The sequence below is a fragment of the Mytilus galloprovincialis genome, chromosome 1 (assembly GCF_965363235.1).
Source record: "Mytilus galloprovincialis chromosome 1, xbMytGall1.hap1.1, whole genome shotgun sequence".
Lineage (NCBI taxonomy): Eukaryota > Metazoa > Mollusca > Bivalvia > Mytilida > Mytilidae > Mytilus > Mytilus galloprovincialis.
The window spans coordinates 96,781,028-96,800,900 of NC_134838.1; the positions used below are offsets into that span (position 1 = coordinate 96,781,028).

Genomic DNA, 19,873 nt, shown 5'->3' on the forward strand with positions numbered 1-19,873 from the left:
CAACACGGCAGAAATGTGATATGTGGTGGTAAAAATATCATCTTCAACAATGATTTATCTTCTTTTAAAAATATCAATTTCAAGCCACAGAGAGTGCAACGTATGAAGATACGATAGATAGCAGTCAAAGAACGAACAGACAACACCATACTCCCCCTGAATGAACAAGAGTGCACACGCTGAAATGTCTCGCCTTCTTTACTAATCATTGATAATATGTTGATAGTCCTAAATGTAAAGCTTTATTACAACTGTCACATAAACTTACTAGTAATTAACCAAGAAAACTAAACATTGACCAATGAACCATGAAAATGAGGTCAAGGTCAGATGAACCATGCCAGGCAGGCATGTACAGCTAACAATTCTTCCATACAACAAATATAGTTGACCTATTGCTTATATTTTAAGAAAAACAGACCAAAACACAAAAACTGAACACTGAGCAATGAACCGTGAAAATGAGGTCTACGGATTAGAGTGCAATCTTTGTGAGTTGGTATACGAGGGTAAAAAGTTAATAATCAGACGTAACAATCGAATGTGCTGTCAAAGATCAGCCGCCATTGACATCTTTTATTGACATTGTAACCAGTCTGATCCCTTATTCCAAAAGTTCTATGCCAGTTACATGTAGTCCTTTTGTCGTTTTTTAAATTTTTTGGCATTGGAAATTTTAGGTATGTTTTTGCTTACACTATTTAAATGCCCCTTGTTATCTTCTTTCTGGTCAACAATAATCATAAGTACGTGTGTATATGTAAAAAGTTTTATGGTCACCATTATAGATTGGGTGCCTTATACCACGTTTCGGTATCTCAACTGACAAGCGACATGTTTCTGGCGGTCTTATAATCTTTAGATATCAGAGTAGTCGTTTGATATAAGATTTAACCGATTATTTCATATCCTTTACTGATTGTGGATTCGCATGGCGGATGAAGTATGCATAGCAGGAGAAGCTTATCCTGTTGACGCACCCAGTCTCTCTCCTTTGTGAATTCATGCGATTCCCATAGTTTCTGTATGTTGTCTTGAATTTTTTCTTTTGAATCGATTTACGAGTTTTGAACATCGGTAAACTTCTATGGCCTTAATTCGTTTTATTTATTAATTTTTAGATACTTTTATTTGAGGTTCAGTTATATTATTATTATTGGTAGCATCCGAGTCTCAGGTACTATGTAAAAATGGCGACCTATCAGGCTGAGCGCGACGACGAACGGGGTTTTAATTACCTTGACTACCCACGAGGTTCTTGCACGGTCGACAAGACTACTATTTTGACGGTTTCAAATTTAGAACTGGGAAAGAAATATATAATATGAATGAATAAAACAAAACGAAATATTCATCAAAGAACCATTTATGCCAAGTCTGATCCGAAATCGTTAGTTCGTAAAGAGTTCTACTCTTTCAACTGCATTCAATAAAATGTTTCAGGTATCAAATTATTGTCCATAATTGTAAGGTGTAAATGCACGAACCAATGTTTTCTTTTTTTTAAGATCTTCATTTGAAAATCGTCATATTTGTTTTAAATGTTTAAATGGGACTGGTGTATTATGTCCGTATGCCAATTAAAATTAGAAAAAATCCTTTTGTGAATAAATTTATTATATTAGCCAGATAAATCTCTGTTACATAAAGAAGACGTTTGTATATAGATATATAAGTCAAATAACCATAATGAAAGTATCGCCTTTCAATAAGTGTTAGAAAAGTTTCCATTTAGATATTATGCAAATGGCCGGTGCATGTCTCTACTGAAAAAGTACTATGTCCCCTTTTTTGAATGCATTTATGAAGGTATCATCAGCTCAGTGGACAGTATTTCGGTACGGAAATGTCTGATTGATAACAAGCATATTCTTAAATCACCGTTTATGAATTTAGACGTTGTTATTAAAATAATGTTTCCACTTTTTCAGGCTAAGTTGACCTAAGATGAATTTGGCTATTATCTTTTTGGTCATAAAGCTCTTCAATTGTTTCGGTTCAAATACATCTTTTGCCTTCAAATATTCGTCTTTTAGCGTTCCTGATGAAGGTAAATCCAGAAAAGTGCTTAGGATGCACGAAAGTTGTAAAGTCCATGTGTTCATTTTTCACTGTTACCTCATTGAATAGAAAAATTGTAGTACATCATATTTAATAAAAGATAATGATAAAAAATATAAAAACAGTGTTTTTAAAGCATGGCATATTGATAACGATATCATCACTGGAAAGTTGAATATATATAATTTTCGTTAACAAGCAGTTTTTTTTAAATGGAAAAAATGCTTGAAATTACCAGTTTTAAAGAAGGACAACTACTATGGTTTGTTTCATAAAAGTGCCAACTTATTACAATTTAATACAGTGAGATAAAAAAAAAAACCCATATCGTTAGGTCACATAAAGCAATTTTGTTCTCAAAATGTAAGCTTCCTAGTTTTATAAAAACGTTCATTATATATCATAAGCCTGGTATCCTTTTAATTTTGTTTTGTATAAAAGAAATAAGATGTGGAATGATTGTCAATGAGACAACTATATATCTGAGTTCAAATACGTGAATATAAGCAATAATGGATTAACGTACGACATTCAACAATAAAAAGAATCCCTCAGTTGTTATCCATTCGTTTGATGTGTTTGAGCTTTTGATTTTGCCATTTAATTACGGACTTTCCATTTTGGATTTTCCTAGGAGTTCGGGTATTTTTGTTATTTTACTTTTCACGACATAGTATAAAAGGTCACACATGAAAAATGAGAAACAATTCAAATGAGAAAATTCACAGCCTAATTAATAACAATACAATTTACGTATTTACGGGGAAAAAATGACAGACGTGAACCGAAGATAACCACTGAATTACAGGACTTAGGACAGGCGCATTAACAATATGGTGGGGTTAGAAATGTTTGTGAGCTGTAAACCCTTCCCTTAACCGGGAACAGTGGTGTTACAGCACAACATAAGAACAAATAGCAAATATCAGGTGCAAATGGTGCAAACCGTTTGCTGTATTACTGTATACACTAATAGTAATCACAGTCAAAAGTATACCAATGAACTTCGTAATTTATTTGGCATTTAAAACTTTTTCATCCAAGCGCCATAAATGAGACTTTGGAATATGAAACGCGAGTCTTGCGTACAAAATTTAATCCTGGTAGCTAAGATGAGTTTATTTGTAGACCGAAAAAGATAACATATACTTGTATATCATAGCTGTTTTCGTTTATTGTTTTGTACATAAATCAGGCTGTTGGTTTTCTCATTAAAATAGTTTTACAGTTGTCATTTCGGGCCCATTTTTAGCTTACTATGTGGTATGGGTTTTGCTTATTGTTGAAATGTCGTGCGGTGACCAATAGTTGTTGACTTCCATGTCATTTGATCATTGGTTTATTTTACTTTTTTCGTTATTGATTCAAATTCTGATAAGTACAGATAGGTTGAAATGGAAATGGACGCTGATAGTCCAGGCAATTCAAACCCGTGACAACTAGTTCCAAAGATGAGGAAAACGAAGTTTTATAATATAAGGTTGAGATGATCTTAATATTAGCAATATTTTTGACCGAAAGTTTGCACAGAAAATCATATCTGATTACATCAAAGATAAAATTTCACCAGTCATTTCATATACCTACATCAACCTATGTTTAACCACAAGATGGTACTAAAGACCTTTACCCTTAACGATGTAAAATACATATAAAGCCTCGCTGGTCATGTTATTTCTGGAATTTTCATTTTCATTAAATATTTTTAACTTTGCGAATTTTAGGTTACTTATGGATGGAGTTAAAGAATATGGCAGAACATTGGTACACTCATCATAAGGTACAGGCTTATAATTTGGTACGTCAGTAAGCGGAATCCAGCTGAATTTGCGATGTGGTGCTTTTTGTAAGGATCCCAAGCATTGCAAGTGTATTCAACGAATGGACGTACAAGTGGTGTATATTTCGCACAATTAAGTATAAAATTATCACTTCTGTGAAAGTCATCGAATCCTCGTTTATAAAAAATAAAGAAACTGAAATTGCATTATACATATTATATACATTACATTTGAAATTAAATCGAGCATTTCAAAGTTATACCCAAACAATTTCGTTAATATTTAAAATATTGTTTGACTTGCATTAAATCTAAAATTGGGTTCACAGATATCCGTGTACTTTTAAGGATAACCTGAGTGCTTTTTGGTAATATTTTTTAAACGATGAGATTTTGTTATATTTCCCACAGGCACTTGTCTCAGAATTTTTTCCCTTTATATGCCTTAATATAATATATCAAGGTATATAGGGAAAAAAAGTTCTGAGACAAGTGTCTGTGATATTTCCCTAAAAGGTATATGTTATAAAACAAAATTCGTTATTCTTGAATTAAATCCTCCTTGCTTGTATAGGTTTTTGATTGCACACGAATATCAATTACATCTCAATATTAATAAAACACATAAAAAAATCATTTAGAGATATCTTATATTTCTTTAGGAATGAATCATTAACTGCTATTAAAAGAATCGCCAGTTCCTATTTAACATATTTGCATAGATTTGTAACAGATACAAAAGAAGAAAAATTCAAACAGTCTTGCAGAAAATTATGTAAAGATAGTAGCTAGTACATCATATATTAAAATTATCAATAGAACAAGAACAATTTTATGATTTAATTGAATATTGTAAAATCAATATTGCAGGAATCAAAGGCGCAATTTTATGCAGTACAGATGATAGCTCACAGAGGAAAGATCGAATAAATTGTAGTCTTTTTCGACATTTAACAGACAGAAATTTCGGAATATTTACTTTCAGTAACATTATTTTAATGTAACACTGAAACAAAACCATGTTCTCAAAAATCTATCGCTGGGATCCTCAAAAAATAAATAAAATCATTCCTGGTAATTCGTATTAATTATAAAAAAAAGAAGATGTGGCATAATTATCAATGAGACAACTCTCCACAAGAAACAAAATGACACAGAAATTATCAACTACATGTCACCGTACGGCCTTCAACAATGAGCAAAGACCAAACCGCATAGTCAGCTATAAAAAGCCCCGAAATGACAAATGTAAAACAATTAAAACGAGAAAACTAACGGCCTAATTTATGTACAAAAAAATGAACGAAAAACAGTTATGTAACACATCTACCAACGACAACCACTGAATTACAGGCTCCTGACTTGGGACAGACACATACATACAGAATGTGGCGGGGTTAATGTTAACTTCAGACAACAAATAATTTCCAAATTCTTGAATAAACAAAAGGAAAGAAGATACTAAAGTGGCAATAAAAAAAAAAACACAAATTAAAGACTCTATATCAGATAAAATCTTTTCAAAATCTATGTTTTGAGAGTTTCCCTTTGATAATCTGTAAACATTAAAGAGTGGGACATTAATGTGTACCCTTGTGGAACATCCATTTTGTGCTTCATTAGCTATAAGGGTTTGATATGTCTTACCACTAGAGCGAACAAGGGCTATTCACAGTTATTATTGTTCTTCTGAACGTGACTTTTTATATCTAATTAGACGCAGAAAATGAAATTAACATAATCTTTTATATTTAAGTATTTTGTAAATATAATAACATTTCTATTTTCATTTTCATTAAACATGTATTTAAAAAGTGCACACACATCTGTTTATAGTTTTTTTTTACCATAACACCATATTTAAAGGGTACATTTGGACGTTTCATCATTTTGCAGCCGTAACTTGATATATTGCCATGGAATTTAGCAGCAAAAGTTTGTTATGAGATAATTCTACAGATGGAAAATATAGAACGTTTTTAAATTCCTGAACAGGTATATTGATTTATTCAAATTAGTGTCACGCACTAGTTATTAGTTTAATGGAAAATACTGGGCAGAAATTTGTATAAAACGATGTCGGATAGAAAAAGAAGTAATACAGAAGAATTGTCAGGCAAAACAATTATTATTATTGGAACCTCGGGGAAAGGTTTGCAGTTCTTGTGGAAAATTCTGCAGGATTTAAACATTAAGGTATGACGTTTAATGGGAAAATACATTTGTTTTGAAAAAACAACATGAAAAAAACAGATGAAAGGTGAGAAGGGACATTCAAAACTCATAAGTCGAAAACAAAACCGGCAACACCATGGCATCCCTCCTAAAATAAATCAAAGAAAACACAAACATACCCACAAAGCATTACATTTCAATAGATCGAGCATCACCATCAGTTGAATGTATCATTGGTAATATAAGTTAATAGATTGAAAATAATACTAGTATCAAATAACTCTAACAAACTCAGAAATTTAGAATGCCTTGAGGAATCGAGTGGCTTAATTTGGATGTTTGTATTGACCAATTTTTCAGAGGTTTTCGTTGGTTTTTTTTACAATTTGATATATGTTTTAGGTTATTCTGGTTGACACGAAAAACGAGAACCATGGTCGTCGTTTTGTTGAAGTTTTTATCCAATACAACTATCTAGAGGATCACAATGATGAAAATCATGCCAATACTATCATTCGACTTCTTGGACACAGGAAGGAACAACTATCGGCATGTATTTCTTTCGCTGAAGATAGTATGCATTTAACTGCCATTTTAAGTCAGAAGCTAGGGCTGATTGGTATCAATCCAGATGTAGCTCGTATATCGCAGAGCAAACAATTAACATATGATGCACTGAAAGACGGTTTGGATACAAGTAAATATTCACCGCTATCATTTCGAATTAAAAATGTATCAGATATCGTCAAAACAAAAGGTCTTTTATTTCCAGCGATACTTAAACCAGAATATGGTAGCAATTCAGAGGGTATAACGGAAGTTACATCTGTAGACGAATGTGTAAGTAAATATACCAAACTACAAGGTACATTTGGAAAAGATTGGAATGTCAAGAGATTCAGCAATGCAATGGTTCTAATGGAATACTTGCCAGGCATAAGTCACCACATTGAGATTGTTTTATTTCACGGTGCTTTGCTTATAGCTCTCGTATCAGACATGGGACCAAAATTACCAGGTGTATTTGCAGATACGACCACTTGTTTTCCAACATGTTTATCGGAAAGATTAAAGGGAGAAATAATTAAGGCGGCTTTTGATTGCTGTAGAAAAATCGGATTGGATAATGGTGTGTACAACGTTGAAATGAAATTAACCAACGCTGGCTTCAAGATGATCGAAATCAACACCCGACCTGGTTGTTTTAGAAGGTGTGCTGTCTTCAAAACCACGAACTCTATCGACCTACATGTGACTAATGTTTTAATCAAATGTGGAATCAAGCCAGAGTTACAAGGAGAGAATATAAATTATGCGGTTGGGTGTTTTCTGTATTCTTTTGCTCATAAACGTCAGTTGAGGGATCCAGTAGTACAGAGAAAAATTATCAAATTACAACAGCAAAATCAACTCATTTACTTTGAAAGATGCAAAATAGCTGAATGTGAAAAACCCTTTCCAAAATGTTTCGCTCATTTAGTGGCTTTAGACAAAAGAGGTGTACAATTTGCAAAACAAAATTTGCTAGACATTTGCACGGAACTAAATCTATCTAGTGATGAATATAATATAAAATATTTTACAAGGTATTTCTAAAAACTACACATTGGAATATGGACAATCAATCATAAAAAGCCTTTAGAAACGTATTTTGTAATTTGTTATGTTTTAGTAAATTGAATTTTAGCACATGCCAGATTGGTACATTTTATATTCCGTGTTGTATATCTTAAAAATAAAATATCGAAGATTAAACAGTGTGATATGTTTTCTTCCAATAGGCCCTAAGTGTCAAGGACGTGACTTCATCTATCAAATGAAGTCATAATTGGGCATGTAATGTCAATCTGTTGTATTTTCTGGCACATGGCATATATTAAATATGCAACAGCAAGAGAGTAACCGGACCCGACGGTAGTAAAACAAAAAAGAGTGACACAGATTTCTAAGCATTCTGCATTATTTCTAGATTAAGACAAAAAATTAATTTGGAAAAAAATAAAACCAGTACAATGTACTTGAAATAATCATGTCTGGTGCATGGTGTTTTACCGAGCCTACAAAATAGAAGGCGTTCGTTCCTGAAAAGAAAATCCCAAAAAATTCTAACAATTTACGACAAGAAGGGACGACGGACTCTATTGCACAGCATCGTATGGTAAGCTGACGTGCTTGGTCCAATATAGGTATTGAAGCCGCGTGAATTTTTAACGGAATGTTAAGAATATTCGACAATTGTACATCAGAGACTGCCTTCGAATAAATTTTTTTCAGTACTTAGTCTTGTCTACCGGAAGCTTCCTTGTATAAATCTCCCTTGACAAAATAAATTGTCTACACATACATGTTGGGAGAGACAAATACAAAAATGTATTATTTTTCATTTAGAAGCAATCATACATTTTTTCTAAGTAGGGTGAATAAATACTCGTCAACGGGTGGAATGGTGATGTGCAAGCCCTTTATCTCGGTGCAATCCACTTAGCGGAACCTTCCACTTCGATCTATCATTGTAACATTTTACAAAAGGATTAGGAACAAGTTATTACTCGTTGGACAATGACTTAGTTATTCGAAGGTTCGTTGGACATGGCTTGGATCTATCCAAATGTAAATCAATCTGAGCAGTCAGATCATTAAAATCATGAAATTTGTTTTGCGTAATATATAATTTCGTACTGGTTATGTATTTATGAATCCCACCATTATGATATTGTTCTGTGATCGTTGTTGTATTCTTATTTTTCAATTTCGCTTATGTACTTTTTCTATAGAGTGTCTGTGTGCCATAGTTTGTTTTTCTTTCTTGAAATTGTTGTTTGTTCTTATAGTGATTAAGATTAAACCACAATGTTGACTGCTGTGCCCCAATGTTTGATATTTTAACCTATTATGTCTTTTATAAATATAGGAAGATGTGGTATGAGTGCAAATGAGACAAATATCTATCCAAGTAACAATTTATAAAAGTAAACCATTATAGGTCAAGGTACGGCCTTCAACACAGAGCATTGGCTCACAACGAACAGCAAGTTATAAAGGGTTCTTGCTTGTTTTGTTCACACATTGGTGTCAACATAATGAAATTATATATGACTGCCATATAAGTGAAAGGTTTAGCAAGCCATAAAACCAGATTTTATACATCATTTTCTACATCAGGAAATGCCTGTAATAAGTCAAGGATATGACAGTTGATTTCCATTAGTTTGATGTGCATGAGATTTTGATTTTGACATTTGATAAACCATTTTAGTTTTGAATTTTCTTTGGGGCTCGGTTATTTTTGCTACTTTTCACCGATGCTCAAAAATAAGAAGCCCATTAAGACGAAACTAGTCAAGGCAAACAAAAAAATCCTTGGCGTTCGGTATTTTTGTTATTTTACTTTTAAGTAAAACTAACAATATACAAGAACAAAAGTTTCTTTAATTCAGAAATCCATCATTTTAGTAATACAATCACTCTATGTATCTACCAAAACTGTGTCTATGATTTGAACAACACCATTCAAAGTTGATATATCTGCGTTGATTATCTTAGCTGAACCAACATACACCTCTCTCTCTGAAAAAAAAATCATTCACAATCAACAGTTTTATAAAAAGCATCATGGTTTTGGTGAGAAGTATTAAGCATAGTTTTATGAATTGGTGTAATGCTAACGAGCAATATATTCTTTTAAAAAAAATAGCTAATAGTTATTAAATTAATTAAATGTGTAGTCCAGGTCAAAAAGAGACAACCAAACAAATCATTAAAAGTAGAAAAGACTTCTAGCGATATTAAAAGTAAGAAGATACATTTCAACTCCTTTTCTTTCAACTTTTTTAATAACTCAGACACAATACATACGTGTAACAAGAGGAATACAATATTTACATATATACAAACAATTCAGTGGCGGATCCAGAAATTTTCATAAGTGGGGGCCCACTGACTGACCTAAGAGGGGGCCCGCTCCAGTCACGCTTCAGTGATTCCCTATATAAGCAACCAAATTTTTTCCCAAAAAGGGGGGGCCCGGGCCCCCTGGGCCCCCCCCCTCTGAATCCGCCTCTGCAATTACAAAACAATAGTGGGTATAACAAAGGAAAAAAACATAAAAAAATACATTTGTTAAACAATTATTTTACAACATGTTCTTAAGTGTACTAATAAAAAGTGTTAGATTTACAAAAACAAGAGGCTCTCAAGAGCCTGAATCGCTCACCTTAATTCTTTTGGTTAAATCTCTCATCAATGATTATTTTGGCTTTTCAATTTATTTAAATGTTTTTTGGATCGTCCTATTTTCTTCAAAAGCCAAAAAAAATAATCATTTTCTCCTATGTTCTATTTTAGCCATAGGAGCTATGTTTCTTGACATACAAGGAAATAAAATATAAAATTTATACTAGATACTCTGAAACTCATTTAGCCTAAGTTTGGATGAAATTGATACAGCAGTTTCAAAGGAGAAGATTTTTTAAAGTAAGTCAACATGATGAACAAATTGTGAAAAAAGTCTTTAAAGGGCAATAACTCCTTAAGGGGTCAATTGACAATTTTGGTCAAATTGACTTAATTGAAGATCTTACTTTGCTTAACATTATTGCTGTTTACAGTTTATTTCTATCTATAATTATATTCAAGATAATAAACAAAAACAGCAAAATTTCCTTAAAATTATCAATTCAGGGGCATCTGATTCATCTGAAAATTTCAGGGCAGGTAGATCTTGACCTGATAAACAATATTACTCACGTCAGATTTGCTCTAAATGCTTTGGTTTTTGAGTTATAAGCCAAAAACTGCATTTGACCCCTATGTTCTATTTTTAGCAATGGCGACCATGTTTGTTGATAGATCATAACTTCGGATACAATTTACAAACTAGATACCCTAAGGAACATTCAGTTAAAGTTTGGAAGTATTTGGCCCAGTAGTTTCAGAGGAGAAGATTTTTGTAAAAGATTACTAAGATTTACGAAAAATGGTTAAAAATTGACTATAAAGGGCAATAACTCCTAAAGGGGTCAACTGACCATTTCCGTCATGTTGACTTATTTGTAAATCTTACTTTGCTGAACATTATTCCTGTTTACAGTTTATCTCTATCTATAATAATATTCAAGATAATAACCAAAATCAGCAAAATTTCCTTAAAATTACCAATTCAGGGGCAGCAACCCAACAACAGGTTGTCTGGACAAACCAACGATACTGTCAAACTTTTCTTAAAAACTGAAATAAATTCATAAAAAACAATATTGCAAGAACCTAGAATGAGCAACACAAAACACATGACAACATATACGTGATCATACTCAACATTATCAGCACAGGTAATAAAATCAGAAGAAACACCATTTAAAGCAAGTCGGTGAGTATATCATATAAGTACTGCAACTGACATCGAAAAAGACGCTTAGTTAACGAGTTTAATGGTCCGGAATAACACACGGCTGCAAATTGTTTTAAATGATAGAATAATATCTATATTTTAATTTCCGTCGGGTCGTAAAAAGTTTCTATGGTCACATTTTTGTATTTTATCCCTTTAATGGGGGATACCCCTCAATTTACGGTTTTGGGTAGTTACCTTAAAATCCAAAAATATATATTTTTTGGTTAAATTTCCCGCTATTTTCGTAAATATTTTCTATGCACATATCATCAAGGATCATCGGAATGATGAAGACATAAATATAATGCTATCTCCAAGTAAAACTTTTAAACTTAAAGTTGGCTGTTTTTTAGATAGAAATTTAACGCGTTTTTCTTTGAAAACGAGAAAACATATGATTCAAAAACAGTATTTGACATTTGAGAGGACAAAACATATTATTGCGATACTGCATGCAAATTTTGTTGGGCAAATTCCAAACAATTTTGTCAAAAACTCAAAAATAAAAACATCATTTGTACCTTTTTTAATTACGGAAATTTCCTATCCGTCAATCAGCTCCAACATTTATTTTTTCATTCACAATCAATTTGATAGTTTCGATGTGATTATGTAGATTTTGTAGGAGAAGTTAATTTATTTTTGAGTGATTTGAATATATATAGTAGTTCTTTCGTGTATTTTCTGTAAATAAGTTATATTTTTGTGAATAAAATTTTGACTTTATATAAAAGTTAACCAAATCCTTCGGATAAGAGGTTTTTCCGGATAATGACTATAGTTGACATTGTGTGAAAATACATTGTATGTCAATGTTTAACCTCAGAGCAATTAATATGCATGCAAGTGGTCGGGGAAAAAGTACTATTGAAGTTTCGCAGAGATTTGGTGTGTGACAAGGTGATGATAAAACCAACTTCTCTTGATATTCTGCTTTCCTTGGGCGAATCATCAGTGATGTTATGAGACTTGCACCAGAAGGCAAAATTGGTGCGTCTTTAAATTAGATTGATTGATTGATTGTTGGTTGCTTAAAGTCCAGTGGCAAATATGTCATGCATGTTCGGGACGAGAACAAGCTAACAATAAAACAATAGGTAGGTTTTGTCATAATAGAGGCCATTCGGGATGATGATCGGGAAAATTTAGACTGCCACTGGAAAATGATTGGATATTGGATTGGGACAGAAATTTTCCATTGCAACATGCCACCTACGGACCCCTCAAAGAGTTGATGCAAAGGTGTTTAACGTGCAAAGAACATGACACTCCCTTTGCACGAGGCATCGGATTTAACGTCCCCATTCTGACCGGACGTGACTGCGAACTTGATACATCCCGCACAACCAAACGGACGCCCAACTTCGTTTTACTGCCGGTCGGGGGAAGACCAAGTGACCGGCGTATTTCGTTTCCCCAGTCACCCTTGGGGAACTTTAAATTAGAAACAACAGAAATCTATATGTGTGATCAAACTGATCGACATGCATCATCACAACCTGACACTTTTATACGATCTCGCGCTCAGTTTCTTCCTTGTACTTTGGATATGAAAACAGGGTTTTTGTGTAAAAGAAAAACCTTTAAAAAAAAACCAGAAAACTACGCAAAACTGAGTCCTCTAAACGTGTTGACAGTCTTTTAAGTTGTGCTTATTAATGTGAGTAATCATTTATCAATGCATAATCAAGTACTTATTGAAGTCAACACCTGTGCAATTAAGTAAAACAGTCACTGAAAAATTAGAATTTTAACTTCATTAATAACGATTGTTAGTGATGTAATTTGTTCTTCCATAAGAAAAAGCCTTTCTCATGTAGCACATCCTCTATATATACCGATCAATTTTACCCAAAATTGTCTCTGATGCTTACCAAACTGCCAAACTCCAGAACTAACTAGATATTGTGACACCTTACAATTCAGACACAGTGGGGCCAAGGGATATGAATTATAGAGTTTAGCTCTGAACTCAATTTAGGGGATGCCATATCTGCTGCAGGAAAATTGAAGACTATATTAAGATTTTCAGAATTACACCAAGGTGTGTCTGAAAATATCAAGGATACATTAAAAGAAGAACAATTACTTCATCCTGCCACCAGTGCTCTTATGAGCTATGTCCTCGTTTTGGTATTTCTATGGAAATGATGCCCGCATAGCTTGTTAATAGATATAGAAAGATATGGTATGAGTGCCAATGATACAACACTCCATCCATGTCACAATTTATAAAAGTAAACCATTATAGGTCACGGTCCGGTCTTCAACACGGAGCCTAGGCTCAAAAGTTCATTTGATAGTTAATCGATGAAAAATAACACAAAGGCGCTTCTGAACCGTATATTGTCCCTAAAGATAACAAAAATTCGTAAATGTATGGCTATTACAAAATCAATCGTTTCTGTAGCAACATACGCCCCATTACATTTGGTATTGGCAGTGCAGATACATCATGCATATGCATATGGGGATATGGGTCACGAACATTGATCGAAACTTTGTTCTCACATTTCTTTTGTGTTTCCTATGCAAAGGTAAGACTATATCTGAAAAGTTTGACCAAATCATGACGGTATTTACGTTCAGATAGCATTTGTATTAAAAAACTGTGTTTGCTTTGAACAAACTCTGTCCTGCGCTAAACTTGTTCTTATAAAAAAAAAAAAGGGAAGTGTCTTGTAATGCTAATACGCGTACTGAATTCGCATATGATGACTAAGAGATTGATTCATGTCCCTATTTTATAAATACTTGAGCTATTGTGTGTCGCTTTTTAAAATTTATATAAGGATCATGACTAATTTTGAATTACAACATTAGAAAATTGGCATTGCATTGTATAATTTTTCATCCTTCCCTTAAAAAATTAATGAGTGAACTTTTTTACCAGGATTATCCCACTAAAAAAATGTTCATGCACCAAACTGACTTTGTTTTACACTCAATTTTTTTTTAAACCTCGCATTCGCCTCGGGTGACTATAGTATATTTTGTGTAATAACTGCTCTGTCCAGATTTTGCAAATACACAATTTGTATTTATCTATAACTAGATACTAATTTTCACAAAATACACAACCTTTAAGATGCAAAATTAAAAACACTGTTTCAGCGCTTGAATTTTGTTTTTTTCAAAGATAGAAAAAATATTGAAATAATTTGATAAACTGGTGTTTTATACTTTAGAAAATAATTCTGTAATATACTATAGTGAAATACTATACACAATATGAAAGTTTATGGATGTGAAAAGGTCAAGGCCACTTCTTCTTTTGCTATGTCTTAAATGGAAAAAAATCAGAAGGTTGCAAATCAACGCCATTTTGTAATGGCAGCTCTTCATATAAGTAGTCAAATTTGTCGTTTTAACATCGTTTATAGCATATGCTTATGATTGAATCGTTTTTGTAGCATTCTATTGAAAAATATCAGAATATTTCTCCTTTTTGTTCTTGTGGTTGAAATATTGATATTTTTAGGTCTGACCTTTGACCTCAATTTCAAAAAATTGTGACCACTCTGGATTTTTACGATCCAACTTTTCTTATTGTACACGTTTCCCTCTTTCCATCGATATATAATTTAGGTATGTGTTCTTCCGGACCATTAAAGTTTAAAAAATCAAACTCTGGTTGCAGTACTATATATGCATGTCTTTTCGTTGACAGATGTAAGAATTTTTCAAGAGTTTTAGTTCTATTCACGATATAACAATAAAGGGTAAAAATTAAAATACCATGTAGTATTACAGGTATCTTTTAACAAGAATTATGACACAATTAACAAACATTATTAGGGTATTTTAAAGTTGGTTATATCTGTTACCTTGAGAAGAAGAAAAAAAAGAGGCAGATCATACCAAAGGGACGGCAATCAAAAGTCGAAGAAAAACCGACAACACCGTGAAAAAAAAACGACAAAAAGACAACAACAATCTCCAAAACATTGCATCGTACATTAACTAAAGATGAGCAACGCGAACAACAAACCAAATTGGGGTGAACAGATCCTGTTCTACATATGGCACTTGACGTGTTCATGCCAAATACAACTTTTGTTTGAATGCAAACATATACTTTGAAAAAATACACAAACAGACTCGACCCATATCTCTGTTTTATTATTTAAGGTGGTACCTAACACTAGAGGGAGATAACTCTGTAAAATCAGCTAAACGTTTTGATTACGTTGTGATATTAAGGGAATATTAGGCTTCTCAATGATAAAAATTAGTGTTTGTCAAACTTCTATATAACCAGTGTAATTTTTCTGATAAATTGGTTGGTTCAAATTTTTTGAAATTTTTATGAAACTTTATGAAAATTAAACGAGCCAAATAAATTTTAGTCAAGGTGTTGGGTACCACCTTAACATCCTCTAACATACAAAATATTCATTTACTAAAAAAAATACAATATGAAAACAGTATGAAAATCGGTCTTACCTTTAACGTCTACTGGAAAGGACATGCCAGATTTAGATGTAAATTTCCGTGTATGAGTAAGACCTTTAGTGAAAAACACTTCATCAGTCATATGGTTTGACAGAACTCCTATAGTATAAAATGTGTTTGGTATAGGAATGTTTTAAAAATTAGAAATAAATAATAAGAAAAGCTATTATAAATAACTTGAAGGACTCTTATCCATGATCATTCTTCTCTTTGGAACGTTGTAGATGATGTGGTACAAAAAGTAAAATAACAAAAAAAACAGAACGCAAAGGAAAATTCAAATTGGAAAGTCCGTAATTAAATGGCAAAATCGAAAAATCAATACAATTTCAAAACTTTTTTTTATTCTTATATTAATTCTAACGAGGTATCCTTATTCATCAATAAATAACACACAAAAACACACGCACACACACACACATAAATACATGGAAAAGCTCCTGCGTTTATTAAGTATATTTTTCTCGTTATTAAGTACATATGTCTTGTATACATTGTCTTCCCTTTCCGCCTCTCAGTACCATATTAGGCTAGTTATGTCATTTTAATTGCATGTAACTCATCGAGAAAAAAAAAGAGATAACAACGAAATCAAACTAGACATTGATACGTCCAAACTCTTTACAAAGGGCGATAATAACAGAGTTGACAACAACCGTCACCTTAATCATGGCTTTAAACAAATTTATTTTGCAGTTGAAGAATACCTGTAACATTTTACAAACCATACCTTTAAGCAATTCTGGATTACTTGTAATATTTTGCAACACACCAGGAGCTAATTTGGAAAATGCTGCATTGTCTGGCACTAAAACTGTCATGTTCGGTCCTTTAAGAAAGAAAATCCATTTATGTAATACAAGACTATATGTAATGAAGTGTCAATAAATAAGGTGTACTAATTTAGGTTATAGGATTTCTTGGTCCAAGTTGAATTGATTTTGTGATTTAATATGTTCCGGAAAAAAATATGCTCTGAACTATGTTTAGTATAGAAGTAACATGATTAATGAGATGGGGATTGATTGCCAATGACACAACTATCCACCAGAGACACAAGGACGTAGATGAAAGCTACCATAGGTCACAGTACTGTGAGTAACAGTGAACGAAGTTTGAAATCAAAAAATATGATTGCTTGGAATTAAATATGTAATAAAAGGCACAACATCATTTATAATAATAAAAAAAAACCAATTTAAATATCTATGGACATATTAATATATACAACAAGCATGCATACTGAATGTTCTGATAGCTGATTGAAAAAGTATATATACCTTTAAAAGTGTCCAAATCTTGTGCTTTAGATGCAAGTAAGAGAAATGTGCTGACATTGCGGTCTTCTGAGATATATTTGTATGCTGTTCTAGTTGGAATCTGATATAATACCTGGTGTATAACACATATTCTTCCATTCTTTGTCCTGTCCTCAACGTTCATATACTCCCCACCTTCTACTGTTATTAAAGTCTTGTTATCCTGGAGTAGGTATATAAGATAACACTTATAAACAAATGAGAAAAATGGTGATTTGTTTGAGGGAATATTTTTTATGATGTATTTTTGTTTAAGAAGTTTATTTTTCAATTAATTAAATGTATAATTGTAATCAAATCAGTTTAACTTAAATTAAGTTCTGATTTTCAGGTTTCTCAATTTTTAGTAGATTGTACTTTATTGGGAAGTTTAATTCTAAAACATTTCTCAACTATTTGTAGATTGTACTTTTGAAGTTTCCTCAAGGCACATGTTCTTTATTCATTTGTATTGTTCATTATGACTATCGCTCCTGTTTGACTGTCAGTCCTTAAAATCTAGTGCTTTAAATCATAATGTTTACGAGTGTTTGTTTGGTCAATCGGGGATTTTTGCAACATGTGTTACGGCGAGAACAATGGAATTTAAATAGATAGTATCACCACGCTCTAGCCATTTAATATCGATGTTAAGTTTGCGTTTAGAACCGCCAATCGATCAGTCCACTTAAAGCTAGGAAGCGGCCTATGGGAACTCGTATGTTTTATGTATGTAGATTACTAGTAAATAGTTACTGTTGTTCTTATTTGAAAGTTCGTTGTCTTACCTGTTCTGATGTGTATCTGTTGACTCGTAATTGTTCTCCTTGGAAAGTTGGCAATAAACTGTTATCTTTCATATTGATACATTGAAGTTTTTGTGGCACTAAATGGTACATAATTACTTCTTTTAAAAATGTTTTATTTTTAGACATCATCTCAATGATTGCTGGTGGAATACTGTCCAATGCACCTCTTGAAGGCAGAAACAGAGTTTTGCTATCTACAAAAAAGTACAATAATCAATGAGTAAAATTCTCTCAGAAATTAAAGAAAAGTCCTTTCTCTAATGGTGGCATGCGTGATGTCATACCTTGTAAGTCTTAAATAAATAAAACCAGGAAAGGTTGTGTGTTATTTGATACAACATTCCTTAAAGTTAGCTCAAAATAAAAAATGTCTTCTTACAATCAAATTATCTTATATCGGCCACTTCACATACTGTACCAGGCTATCAGACATGTGTTCCCGGTTGCTTTTAAGATAATTGCTGTGGCTATCGTATACTGTAGATTGCCATTGGAATATAGTGGATTTTGCAATCGTGTCAAGCAGATTTGGATATACGCTAACTTGTGCATCTATCTGTCGTACAGAAAGATGATAATACGATATGCTCTGTACTCAGTCTAAGTAATTTTCATTAAGCTACGTCAAGCATATTTCTTGTGTCATGTCCATAGCTAATTTTGCAAAGAATTTCATTAAGAAAAGAAAACTAAATGAAGCATTTTGACTGTGATTTAGAAAAATAAGTAAATCAATATTAACCCCGAAAAATACAAGCTAAAAGGATTTTGCAAACACAGGATGCATAAGATTAGCTTGGCTAATGAGGTCATCCTCTTAAAACAAAGATTATGTATTTGACTTAAAGTCTGAGGGAAAAATTTGAAGAGAATTTGAAACCTGTTTTATTCCAGACACACATATATCGCAATCAATCGTCAATGTTGATTCATTCGTTATTGTTCTAATCATTCAATCAAGGTCGGAATTTTAATACGAAAAACAAAGTACCTTGGAAAGCTACTTGAAATTGATATCTATGTTGTGCTTTGTGTGCTAGTCTATTGTTTATCTTTTTCTTTTTTAGCCTCGGCGTTGTCGGTTTATTTTCGATTTATAAGTTTGAATGTCCCTCTGGTATCGTTCGCACCCCTTTTATAAAAGACAACATACATTATACTTACCATTTCCTTTTGTAAATTCATGTGTAACATGAGCTTTCTCGCATAATTCAACGAATTTCCATGATCCTAGAAAGTCTGCACAAGTCAACAAATCATAAAATTGACATGGATTACAATTAGTCGATATGACTACAACGAAAATGATCAACAAAATCTTCATTTTAAAATATTAGATTAAAATGAAAACACGGTCATGACTAGGACTGTGTATATCACAAGTCATACACATTCAACCTAGAATCTAAGATAAATCACATGGATAAATATGATAACATACACCTAATAAGTACTAGTGTGCTTGATTACAAACATTTTCAAAAATTCCCAATTCTAATTTTAGAAGATCTCTGGTTTAGTCTCATTGAGAGACTTAATCGACTTTTGTCTTAGAACCCCTATTACAGGACATACATATTGCACGGGTGGTAATCTACACACGCAGAACAGTTGGTTCTGCAATGAAAACCGTGAGAGGATTTTCCGGTTGTGCTTGAGTAAAGTAATTGTCACCACTTGAAAAGATATGTACATTTCTAAATCGCAATTTTTTATTCCACTGATCAAAAAATTGAAAATCGGAGAATGCTATGCTGTGGTGAATACTGTAACGAAGAGATACATTTATCATTTACTGTTGTACGTGGAGTTGAATTCCTATAAAATCAGTTGCCGCACGAGAATTTGCATAAAAAAGTGACATTTAGAATTTGAAATGATTCTATTAACAGACCTACAAGTTCAA

At 32.6% G+C, this 19,873-nt stretch overlaps 2 protein-coding genes across 2 annotated transcripts; one reads left to right on the forward strand and one right to left on the reverse strand.

Moving 5' to 3' along the window:
* Positions 1 to 6,424: 6,424 nt before the first annotated feature.
* Positions 6,425 to 7,707, forward strand: LOC143050470 (carnosine synthase 1-like). Its single transcript, XM_076223826.1, has one exon. It carries the CDS (start codon positions 6,593 to 6,595, stop codon positions 7,610 to 7,612), a length of 1,020 nt encoding a protein of 339 aa, XP_076079941.1. The 5' UTR covers positions 6,425 to 6,592; the 3' UTR covers positions 7,613 to 7,707.
* A 1,718-nt stretch (positions 7,708 to 9,425) lies between these two features.
* On the reverse strand, positions 9,426 to 19,364 carry LOC143046106 (transforming growth factor-beta-induced protein ig-h3-like). Its single transcript, XM_076219106.1, has 6 exons — positions 19,132 to 19,364; positions 17,947 to 18,161; positions 17,141 to 17,342; positions 16,591 to 16,689; positions 15,852 to 15,959; positions 9,426 to 9,583 (listed from the first exon to the last, which is right to left on the reverse strand). The coding sequence occupies exons 1-6, from the start codon at positions 19,289 to 19,291 to the stop codon at positions 9,483 to 9,485; spliced, it is 885 nt and encodes a 294-aa protein (XP_076075221.1). The 5' UTR covers positions 19,292 to 19,364; the 3' UTR covers positions 9,426 to 9,482.
* Between the last annotated feature and the right edge of the window lie 509 nt (positions 19,365 to 19,873).